The following is a 12,276-nucleotide window of genomic DNA, read 5'->3' on the forward strand; positions in this document are numbered from 1 at the left end:
TAAAATGTTGAAACTGACCCAAAAATGTCTTTCTTTTTAATATCATAATTTGTACTTTTTTTATCCCCTTATGTGACAGAAATGTACTTCCATATGAATCTGTTGCTTTTTTATTTATTTATTATTATTTTTAATCATGATGGTTTCCACACTTTTTCACACAGACAGAGTTCAGACGTAAAATACGTTGTCACACTGTGATTATTTCCCTTCTCTCAGATGTCATCACATTCACATTAGCATCCTATCTCTCTCTCTCTCTCTCTCTCTCTCTCTCTCTCTCTCTCTCTCTCTGTGGAATATTTCCAGTGTGTAGTCCACATTCCTGCAAAGATATTTTAGAAGTACTTTTTTGCAGCTACCCTTTTTTGGAAAATCAGCTTACATAATATGGCTAACACTCATAGTTTCATATTGACAGATTGTTTTTTTGGATGACATGTAGGCCTATATAGTTCAGTATTTTCAACACTGGGAAATTTTCAAAGTTCTCAGGTAGATTATCTTTTTGCACAACTGCAATCAGTAGCATCTCTCAAAATACTTGTTCTGTCACACTTGACCTTTACATATTGAGTGCGACTTTTTAAATACTGCTTCTGTGAATTGCACCAACTTATGCAATGTAATGCTACGGTTGACATCAAAGGAATTATAGTACGCATTTATTTTCCATTTTTGTCTAATCCGTCTGATTTCTGCGGGGATTAACAGACCAATCATGAATATTGAGCGAGCGCTCATAGGTTAGAGATGGAATCTGCCAGCAGGGGATGCGCAGTGATAGGTGCTGGTGACAGCTGAACGAAGAGGAGCATCATGGGAGTAATTCCTCATTTCAATGGGTGACATTTGTTCTTGTTTTCGGCCATTCAAGTATTAAAAGAGAGGCAGGGATGATTCTGCATGAACTGTAACAGACTCAAATGGACCATCAGTGAAAGGATTAAGGTAAGATGTTATACAGTATATAATAGTATGCAATGCCATGTAATAATGCAATGACCTATATAATATAAAATAATAATAAATATATTGTTTTCATTATCCTCCATCACAGTTTGTACTACAAATAAACAATGTTTCATAAATCTTATTTGTATTTTTATCTCTATCAAGGTTTGCCTAAGCCTATGCAGAAATATTGCAATATCTTACTTATTATAACTTCATGTTAGGTATTAATACATACATACCGGAGATCTGTCCATGTATAATTACAGTTCCAAAAACAGATCACTTATCTAATAAGGAGTGTTAAGTCTGTACCAATGAATTCACTATGCATCCATTGTGATATTTGTCATTATCTTCAAAAGAGTGTCACAAACTTGCACTAATTTCAGATAGCTTGGTGTGGGGGACCTAACACTATGAAATTGGTGTTATGCTAACTCTTACATAGTATGTTGTGCGTTAGAGGGATTCAAAAAATATTTGTTAATACCCTATACAGTCGCACGGGTATATTTCTGGCAATAGCCAACAATTCATTGTATGGGTCAAAATGATCGATTTTTCTTTTATGCCAAAAATCATTAGGATTTTAAGTAAAGATCATGTTCCATGAAGATACTTTGTAAATGTCCTATCGTAAATATATAAAGCATTTATTTTTGTGAGTGAATGCAGCACAAACAAGAACATAAATGAACAAATTTAAAGACGATTTTCTCAATGTTTCGATTTTTTGCACCCTCAGATTCCAGATTTTCAAATCGTTGTATCTCGGCCAAATATTGTCCTATCCTAACAAAACATATATCAATGGAAAGCTTATTTATCTTTCAGCTTTCAGATTATGACCCATGTGACTGGTTTGTGGTCCAGGGTCACATTTAATCTACTAACATGGAATCCCTAAACAGCGACTCCGTCTGCTTTATCTTGTTGGCATTTTCTCTTTAAAGTATCCCTTAATTGCAGAATGGAGGAGGAGACAGAAGATCTCTCTGAGACACATCCACTAAGAAGTGTGGCAGAGCAAGGTGCAGAGCTACCAGATGACCCTCAAAGTGGACCCTCCACTGATCTACTGAAATCCAAAGCAATAGGTTCAGCAGTTTCTGCCCTGCAATCTAAAGTCAAAGCAGTGTCCCAGAGAAGGTTAAAGGTAGCGGAGAGTGGTGATCTATTACCAGAGGATTCCATAGAAGGGTCAGTGAAGAAACCCCAAGACGATGAAGTGCTTTCTCCTTGTCAAACAGAATACACTGAGCAGAGCAATAAGTCAAGCACTGTGCAAGAAGTGCTGGAACCCAACTCTGGGATGCAAGGAGAAAAGGAGACTTGCAGCAAAAGTGGGAAAGGCAGCCCATCTCAAGGTGTGCCAGAGTTGTCCCGTGGGCTTTGTGAAGGGTCTAGCCTGGAGAACATTGCAGTGGGTGGTGCTGGTGAACCTCAAGGTGACACTGCATCAAAGTCGATGACGTCTTCTTCCAGGCACTGGGCTCCTCCCAAAGGCTTTTGGCGAGTGGCACGACCAGAGACGCTACTTCTTAGTTCAGAGAGTTCCTCCACACTGGCAACTGCAAAAGATCTACCTCCCACAATTGAAGAGGGTCCAAAACGGAAGCCAAAACTAAAAACGGGGGGTGCACTTGTTCACAAGGAGTTGCAAAGGTCTGACAGCTTGGAAAGTGCTTTTCATAGGTGTCTCCAGAAGGAGATTGGAGCAGCAGATACAGTTGGTGGGCTGTGGAAGGCAGACAGTTGGGAGACTGTGTGCTCCAGAGGAGCGTCTTTGTCTGTTGCAGAGAAAGTCGAGATGAACAAGACATACCTTAACCAATATCAAGTTGAGGCCATTGAGATCACAACTTCCATGCGTCCAGAGGGACAGTATCAACCACCAAAGGAGCCACACAGAGGTAAGACCTTGGCTTAAAGGGATAGTTCTGTCATCATTTACTCGGCCAATGTCCTAACTTTCTTTCTTATGTGGAACACAGTAGAAGATATTTAGAAAAATGTTCAATGCTGTTTGGATCCTGACGTTTTCTTATTTTGGGTTCCGTTAATTGCCTTGTGCAGTTTTTCACTGTATCAGTGATTTAACCAGCATTAGACACTCGAGGGTCACTGAGCCAAAACTCACAGAAGGGAGGTTAGTATGATTTCTCAGAACAGATGTGCCTGCCTGTCACCTGATTACAGATGTGGGGGGAAGGGTTTGGGAGAGAGTGGAGCAGTGGAGATAATAGTGTTTTAATACCGTACGACGTAGGGATAGGCTGAAATCTGCCGGCTTGGTTTTCTGGAATGTTGTGTAACAGCAGGCTGACCTCTCTGGATCAGAAGGCTACAGAATAATGGTTCAGTGTGTTGCACATAGCACCCTTGTGTTGTAAATCAGAAATAATATGATATTGAGTCCGGTCTTGCAGCAACCAAAATTGAAATCTGTGTGCTTGAGTTTATTATTTTACATATTTTTTTGTTTGTTTTACAGATTTACCTCCCTACAAAGCAGATTATTGGGACTCAGCAATTATCACAAAAGAGCCTGTGTTTAACTATAGGTAAGAGACATTGCACTCAATCAAACACATTATTGAATACAGTTGTTTATTTGCGCTTAGCTGGGGTAGACCTCTGCCAGAACACAAATCCATGTGAAAGACAGACATCTTTTTTAAGATTAAGGCATGCACATAACATGCCCATGATAGAGATTATATAAGACAGATTTGCGCTTCTGGCATTCTATGTTTATTTCTGATTTGTGGAAACTATAGTGAAAGATCATCAATACTGACAGTTTATTGTTCAATATTGTACACATAAATGCAATTACAAGTTGTACTTTTGTAGGTTTGGATTACTGTTGAGACATCAAACATTTTGAATAATTATTTCATTTACTCAGGAGAGTGTCAAATTCTTTTTCTGTTTTGGACAGACCTCTGATCTCTACCGCTGATGTAACTCTCAGTCCACGTCATGAACAAGCAAAGCGTTTGTTAGAAAGAGCTCGATTCAAAGCACGTTCTCAAAACCCTAAGAGTGAAACCCCCACCTGCCATGGTCAAAGAGAAGAATTGTAAGTCACCTCAACACTTTTAATTCCCTTCATGGGAATCATGGGAATCTATTTTTAGAGTCATATATTCATTTATCACTGTGGAAAAAAACAATGCAATCCTTTCTAAAGTCATTACCCATATCCTGTGATGCACAGACATATTAATTTAAGCAATGCATTCAGAGTTGTGTTCTTGTGTTATATAATTACATGTACTGCATATAACACATATTTGTCAAGCATTTTTTTATTAATCTGTTTCCTTGGAACACAAATTAAAATGATTAAAGGCCTTCATTTATGTACTTCAAATGAATGCTGTTTGTTTCCATTCAGGTTTGAATGATAATCATGTAACATTATGCAGTGATGTAATAGAGATAATCAAATGATACAGACAGGGATTGCAGATCTCCAGATGTTCTCTAAAAGCTCTTGTATCTGCTTTATAGGGAGCCCTTACCAATCAGTGTGTCATCTACCCTGCACACTGCTGTTCTTGTCACGGCTCAAGAGGAAGTGATTTCACCTCTTCAGTCAGTGGACGTCCGTGGAAGGAACCATGACCGTGTGGTGCACTCGCGTCGGTATGGCCATTCGCCCACAAGAGTACGCTTCGAAGACGAGTCAGAAAAGGAGGCTGAGCGACGATACATGGAGCGGGTGCGTGAACGCGGGCCAGTGGTGGTTGAGAAACCTCACTCCAGCCAACAGCTAAAGGGGGATCTGGTGTACAACATTCAGGAGGAAAGCAGGGGCAAGGCAATAAACTGGGCAAACGTTGGTATTCCTGTGGCCATACTAACCAAAGAGGGAGAGTGTTTGGCTGCCATGGTGCCAAAGGACGAAATGCTCAGGACATGTGAAACCTGTGGAAGCATCTTGGGATCTGCACAGACCACAGCTTGTCCTTCCAAGCCAACACACAGTATTGTAGATTCTCGGGAGAAGGAAGTCCCTCGATGGGTCAGCCCTAGCCAGTCATGTCGCCGAACCATCCACCCGACCCTCATGGAAAGGATAACTTTTAGTGGAGGCGTCAGCCTGGCAGAAAGTGTAGGGCGGGGAGGTGTAGGAGGTGCAGGTGAGAGCACGTCAGCTTTTGGGAAGCTTCGAAGAAGGAGCAGGAAAGGAGAAAGCAGAGGTGAAACCAGTAATGGACCTTATGCTCGAAGTCAGGATCTATGGGCTCAGAGAAGGAACTCCAAAACCAGGTCAAGTCTAGAGGATCAAACTACTCGCTCTAAAGTTCGGAAGATGTCTGCACAAGGCACTACAGAAACCTCACCTGACCATGAGAGTAAGGATCTCTCCAGCAATGTCAGGGACTCTCCTCCTCACCTCCCCATTAAATCGGCTCTGAAATCAGGTTCTAAAAGCCGTCCAACAGGGCAACGGGTGGTCAAGCTAATGCCCTCAGTTCAGTACCGTTTAATTCACCTTGACCACCAGCTGGATGGTGGCTCTCATCATGAAAACATACAACCTGATGAGCACCTCAGTGTCACTCTCAGTGCCTCCCCTCAGGTTCTTCCTGTCACCTCAGGACCGACGTCTTGCAACAGACCATCCTCTCTCAGGTATTCCTCATCTATGCTGACAACAGACCTCCAGGCTTTGACAATATGGGACTCTGCAGGCGACCCAGTCACTGGTAAGTTTACTTGAAACAAGATCTCAAATGATGAAATGTGGATTCCCTCTAGCCAACTCAACTAGGCCAGGATGGCAGACCTAACAGTTTTAAGCTGAAACCTTGATGCTTTTCTTTCTGTGTTCTATCAGCCATGTAAATTAAGCATACAATTGAAAATTGCCTGGAAAACAGCTAGTGAGACACTCCCTCTAAATGAACAACAGATTTACAAATAACCTGATTCAGAACTGATTTACTGATTTCAACTCCAACATGGTTTGCTCATTCATTTGTTGTGCATCAGATCATTTTGTAAGTGAGGGTGTCTGTATGGATCCCAGAAGCACTTGCACAGCTCCTGTTTCCTCAGATTGCCGTCCAGCTTTGAGAACTATGGGAATGTCCAAGGCAGAAGACCTGAGGGCAGAACTTCTGAGAGCAGAGCACCGAAAAGCTGAAATACATTGGGATGACAGTTTAGCTGTGTCTAGGTAAGCTACATCATAAGAGATCCCTTACCTGACAATGTGTAATATTATCTATGTGCTATAGATAATTGCAGATTTTATATGTTTACATTTGCATCATAGTACACAAAGCATCAAGTACACAAAGGTTCCTAAAGAGGTCAAACTCACCTGAAGGAGTTTCCTTAAAGTTACCTTATAAATGGATGAGTTGAATACAACTGGTAGCCCAATATGTGGTGTGATCACACCCGCAATGCAACCTTACTAAATCGGTTCCATTATAATCAATGAAGTATCCAGTGTCTACACTGCAAATGTCGGTTCATTCCCCTGATGTGAGGTGAAACATTAAAAGTATTGGCAGTAGTATTGCATTGTGTTGCTCACTCTGTAGATACATTTGCATTTGTCGCAGCTAACAACCCTAGCAGACATGAATTAAACAGTGAAGTTAAACAAATACATTTTTTTCTCTAACTAAGGGGTCTTTCACAGTTGCAGTTTAGTTAGAAACAGGGAACAGTTTGAATGAAAACTTGATGTGAAAACTGTCATGTGGGAGTGGGAGTAGGAGGTGGCAGGAGTTCGGTTTGGAACTTGAATCACATAATTTGGACTCAGGTCTGTGCTTGTTCAGGAAAATAAAGTAAAATAAAGTAACTGGCACATGTGTTTAGCCAATGGTGACATCAGTTCAACGAAACATATATGGGATGACAGTGGTAATGATTTACCTTATGAGCTAGAATGAGCATGCAGTATAATCGTGCACAGTGAATGCAATCAGAGCGGCAAATGAATGGCTCACAATCAGCTGTCTAGTTGTGACACACACAGGCAAAAACAAACATCCAAAACAATGCTGTGTTCTTGTTGGATTGATGGTACACTGTAAAAAAAAAGTCAGGAATTTACAGGATTAAAGAGTATTATTTTACAATAAATTACTGTAGTCAGAAATTTACAGTGAAATTAATGCATACTGGGTCATTTTCTTCTGAATTACTGTTAATCAACAGCAAAATGATGCTGACATCACAGTTATTAACTGCTCGTTTTACTGTGAATTCACATTTTTAAGGTGTCTTTAACCATGCCACTGTAAGAAATTATATTGTTTAGTACTGTAATTGTTTTGAAGTCGCCATAATGGTGATTAGTGTTCCATTTGCTTGGAATCTTGGACCTTATATATATATATATATATTTAAATTTCTGATCTAGCCAAGTCAGAAGTGTGACAAATGTAAACATTTGTTAAAACAATGACAAGGTAGAATATAAAATTGGCTGATTTTAAGTTAGTCAAACTACACTATTATTAGCGTTATTTCAGCATAAAGATTTACCAATATCTTATTTCAAATTCATAATTGTCTGTAGATGGATATTTCACTATAGTAAAGCAGCTGCTAAGATTTATCTTTAAAAGGTGTAACCATCTTGCAACATATTTTTTTTTCTTCCATCACCATATGCACAGACATCAATACTCGACATACAAAACACAACAATGGTGACACTCAACAAATAATAATAATAAAAAAGATAAATTCTGAACATTACAAAATAAACAAACAACACAAACTGCTAAAAGTGAACAAAAAAGAATCAAGAAATTCTACCACATAATCTATTCATGCTGCACTGCATGCTGGGTACCTTTATAGTACATATGCAATGTAGAAATACTGTATGATATTGTAGATTTTACAAGAAATTTCCAAAAGTGCAGTTAGATAGAAGAGAATTCCTATACTTTTATTAATTCCTACAATTATTAATCTCGAATATACCATAATTTCACACATTTTTTTACCTTCTGAGAACTTGTGAAGAGCTTATAAAATGTGTAGCGGAGTCAAAACAGTGGCAGGAATTACTCTGTCATACTAATTTCTGCTGCAAGGAGATGTGGTTCCGATGCCTGTACTTAACTGTAATGGGCAACCATAGCTCCTATGACGAGAAAAAAGATATGCTTGAGCATTCTGTCCTTTTTAGGGTTGCATCTTGTGTCATCATGTCCGGTTTTTGGTTCGTTTAGATGTCTATGGTCCATGTTGGGTTCATATTTCAGTCGAACTGCACCAGAGTTTGTTTGAAAGTAAACCAGGACTCATCTTTTCAGAGGTCTCAGTCCGTTTGTTTGGTGCGCACCAGGGCCCGGATGGCAGCGTTCACACTTATTCAAGTGAACCGAAATAACAGAGCAAACGCACCAGAGTTCGTTTTAATGGAACCAAACCTGTGAACAAGTGTGAACACACTCTAAGCCTTATTGATAAATGCATTACTTCACAAGTTAAATTTGTACTTAGTCATTTACAGCACTCGTAAAATTCTTCCACAACTTCTTTGTGTAGGAGAACAGGGGAGCGAGAAGGGAGGCCTAAGTTATCCCTCCGTCGCTTTTTCTCAGCCATGGGACTGAACAGTATGGGTAAGCTGGTAAAGGGCAGCCGGTCCAACAGCATGGAGCACCTGTGTTCCCCCAATGCCCGCTACAGCTCTGCCTCCCCTAGCCCTACACACAGAGGCCTGGTCCCTCTGAAGAGGACCCCCTCTCTCCAGTCTCTCCACACAGTGAGTTCTCTTCTTTGTTAAAGAGTTCATTCACCTACAATAGAGAGATCATTTGGACTGTATCTCTGGCTTTGTTTAATGAAATTGAAAAACATATCATGTGGTTTGATGACCTTAATACATCTGCAGAATGATGTAACAACACACTTTGATCAGTCTGGTGGACCGGACAGAACAAACTAGAAGCAAATGTATTTTATTTATGGAGGCAAGTTGACATAAGATGCATGTTTGCGGAATTTAATTGAGGCAAATTGGTTACTAAAGGCTATTTGACACTGACAGACGCTGGCCATGGGCAACAGACATGTTCACTGGGTTTTGTTGGCATTGGTCGCTGCTTGTTTTCATAGACTGAACATGCTGAATTGTCGTTTGTCGGGTCTATACTATACTAATAGGAAGAATATAGCAAACCTACCTGGGTCACCTAATGCCTAGCCTATACCCCTCCTCCCCCAATACTCATTATGTGAAAAACAATAACATAATAGGCTATTATATATATATATATATATATATATATATATATATGCACCATGCAAGTATTTGATGTATGCTGATCTGATTGTATTACAGTAATTTTGAGAATGCTTAAAATCCAGCTTTGCCATTACAGAAATAAAATGTATTTTAAAATATATAAAAGTAGAAAAGTTATTTTAAATTGTAAAACATATTTCAAATTTTTTAATAAAAGTACTTAAATGGTTAGTTCACAAAAAAAAAAAAAAAAAAAGTCTGTTATTCATCACCCTCATGTCATTCCAAACCCATAAGACTTTTATTCATCCTCTGAACACAAATCGTTTTTAATGAAATCTGAGCGATTTCTGTCCTTCCATTGACACTGGAGAATTTCCACTTTGACGCTTCAGAAAGTTCATAAAGAGATTGTAAAACAAAAATCCATATGAATAGAGATATTTTATATTATTCAGATATAAACATTGATCCGTGACCATAAACAGAAGCTCAACCAAACCTGCTTGATGCAAGATAATGAACCTCATTGGTTCTTGCAGAAGCTCAAACGTGCTGTGTAACACGAGAATGAACCTCATTGGTTCTTGCTGAAGCTCAAACATGCTGCGTAACATGAGAATGAACCTCATTGGTTCTTGCTGAAGCTCAAACGTGCTGCGTAACACGAGAATGAACATCATTGGTTCTTGATGAAGCTCAAACGTGCTGCGTAACACGAGAATGAGCCTCATTGGTTCTTGCTGAAGCTCAAACATGCTGCGTAACACGAGAATGAACATCATTGGTTCTTGCAGAAGCTCAAACGTGCTGTGTAACACGAGAATGAACCTCACTGGTTCTTGCTGAAGCTCAAACATGCTACGTAACATGAGAATGAACCTCATTGGTTCTCGCACGTCAAGCGAATTAGCTTGAGCTTATGTTGATTAAATCTGATGTGTGTGTTGATCAATGTTTATATGTGAATAAAAGCCTAAATTAAATCTGTTCATCATATGAAGTGCCTGAGTCTCTTCAAAATTTGGACTAAACCGTTCAATTCATATAAATTAGTTTTACGATCTCTTTATGAACTTTTTGAAGTGTCAAAGTGGTAATTGCATAGCTGTCTATGGAGGGACAGAAATCTCTCAGATTTTATCAAAAAGATCTTCATTTGTGTTCCGAAGAAGAACGAAAGTCTTACGGGTTTGGATCGACATGAGGGTGAGTAAATGATGACAGAATTTGCATTTTTGGAAGTTTTTTAAACTATAATACCCGTGTAATGTCAGAGGTTTGAACATGTCAGTAAAATCCAAGTTTATCAAAATGTCAGTTGTTGCTATTTACATACGTTTATTCATTAGAAAGACAGTGTTTTAAAGCTTCAGTGTTTCTCTCTGCCACCAGGAGTCTCCTTTGGCTCAGTTACGTAAAGCATCTTCTGTCCAGAGTCTACAGTCCCCAAAGAGGAAGTTTGAACGTTCCACTATATTAGGAGAGCTTCTACTGCCATTGAGTTTGGCACCAAGGTGTGTAATATTAAATGTGATAAAGTCTCTATACATTTTTAGTATTAAAGTAGGCATGAAATGGAAGTTGCGATAGTCTTTTCTTCCCTATTGTGACGTATATCCGAGTGAATGAAGGAATGTAAAATGAGAAAAATGTATGGTGGGACTTGATTTCTTCCATCGGGAATTGATTGGGTCGTAGGAAGTTCGAAGGCAGATCTAAATGCCAGTTTGCAGTCAGTCGGGGAGGATATTAAGCCCCACATTACACCAAGACATATATCATAAGGGGTCATCGCTTCGATAGCGAAGGGGGGGTAATATTCTTTGATTAAAGATTATGAAGGCATATGAATTAAAACAAATTTTATAAAAAATAATGATATGCATGGATCAATTATTTATAATATAATATATTAATAAGCACTGCAAAATTCTGTAAAACAATTGTAAATTTTGATTTCATGGTTACATTGAATGCATACTTTATGCCTCAGATATGTAAACTCTGATTCTGCTGTAAAACCATATTGGCTATGCCAAATTTCTGATTGGGCTGTTGATTTCTGAGTTTCAGGCAGCTTCAAAAGGAAGAGAGCATAGAGGAGGCACTACAGGATTCTCGAGGTCCACTAGGGCGGCTGGTGCAGGCCTTTCCTGATGGGACTATACTGATAGAGCTTATCAGACCTGCCAACAATAGACCCTTTGGCTTTGTCATCTCTAGGGGTAAAGGAAGACCAGACTCAGGTTAGTTCCCCCACATTCGCCTCCATGACACCCAAAACCCAAACCCTGTGTATGAAAGTATTCAAAGCATTTAAAGGTCTTTAACCAAAATCTGTTATGCTGGTTTTATAGGTATATATGTGGAACGGGTCGGAGACAGTGCCACAGAGAACATCTACACTGGACTTCTGGGTGTAGGAGATGAGATTCTAGAAGTCAATGGAGAAATCATTGCTGGACTGACCCTAGATCAGGTTACACGCCTCATGACCCGTGACAGCAAAGCCACGATCCGGATCCTTCCACATTCCTGGATCAAGCACTGATACAATTGAGAGGCTAAATACAGAGCATTGAGTTATACAGATAAGATCAAAATAAAGGAAAGTTTACAAAGCACTGACTGAGATGACTTTAACACAGTACTGTTCTTCAGTCATGGGTTAAGAAATCTAAAATGTTTTTTTTTGCAATGCTGTGTTAACAGAGCAATAAGAAATAAAACATTTAAAACGTGGGTTTTTAAAAATACTTGCCACTTGGTCTTTTTTAATAATTGTAATGATTTTTGTTGTCGATGGATGGATGGATGAATGAATGGGAGGATTGATACCTTGAAAATGGAAGCAAAATAAAGTAATAAGATGTCAACAACACAAGCATATGCTGATACAAAATACCAAATTAAAGATAGTTGTGCATGTAATATGTTAAATGGATATTTCACCAAAAGATTTACATTCGGTCACCACTTGCATAGTGGAACCAAACAGATTTTGGCTTCTATTATAAGGATAAAATGAGACATTTTCAAAATATCTTATGTTATGCTCAAGAAATGAAGTAAAA

At 39.1% G+C, this 12,276-nt stretch overlaps 1 protein-coding gene across 3 annotated transcripts; it reads left to right on the top strand.

The window, feature by feature from the left end:
- The first annotated feature begins 777 nt into the window (after positions 1-777).
- On the top strand, positions 778-11,951 carry LOC311087094 (uncharacterized protein). 3 transcript variants are annotated; one of them, XM_084120336.1, is made up of 10 exons: positions 778-951; positions 1,927-2,870; positions 3,452-3,521; positions 3,902-4,042; positions 4,477-5,678; positions 6,031-6,151; positions 8,497-8,716; positions 10,595-10,716; positions 11,276-11,448; positions 11,560-11,951. In XM_084120336.1, exons 2-10 carry the CDS (start codon positions 1,928-1,930, stop codon positions 11,751-11,753), a joined length of 3,186 nt encoding a protein of 1,061 aa, XP_083976462.1. In that variant the 5' UTR covers positions 778-951; position 1,927; the 3' UTR covers positions 11,754-11,951. The 3 variants fall into 3 exon arrangements, with proteins under 3 accessions (XP_083976462.1, XP_083976461.1, XP_083976463.1); XM_084120335.1 differs by having other exon boundaries at positions 784-951; positions 5,965-6,151; XM_084120337.1 differs by lacking the exons at positions 8,497-8,716; positions 11,560-11,951 and having other exon boundaries at positions 784-951; positions 5,965-6,151; positions 11,276-11,412.
- The last annotated feature ends 325 nt before the right edge of the window (positions 11,952-12,276 follow it).

This window comes from Abramis brama (assembly GCF_963993115.1).
Source record: "Abramis brama genome assembly, chromosome: 7".
Classification (NCBI taxonomy): domain Eukaryota; kingdom Metazoa; phylum Chordata; class Actinopteri; order Cypriniformes; family Leuciscidae; genus Abramis; species Abramis brama.

Excerpts from the sequence above, each read along its gene's own strand:
- LOC311087094 (XM_084120335.1), top strand. The coding sequence starts at position 1,928 with ATGGAGGAGGAGACAGAAGATCTCTCTGAGACACATCCACTAAGAAGT. Across the intron at positions 4,043-4,476 it reads CATGGTCAAAGAGAAGAATT|GGAGCCCTTACCAATCAGTG; the intron begins GTAAGTCACCTC and ends TCTGCTTTATAG. Across the intron at positions 5,679-5,964 it reads TGCAGGCGACCCAGTCACTG|ATCATTTTGTAAGTGAGGGT; the intron begins GTAAGTTTACTT and ends GTTGTGCATCAG.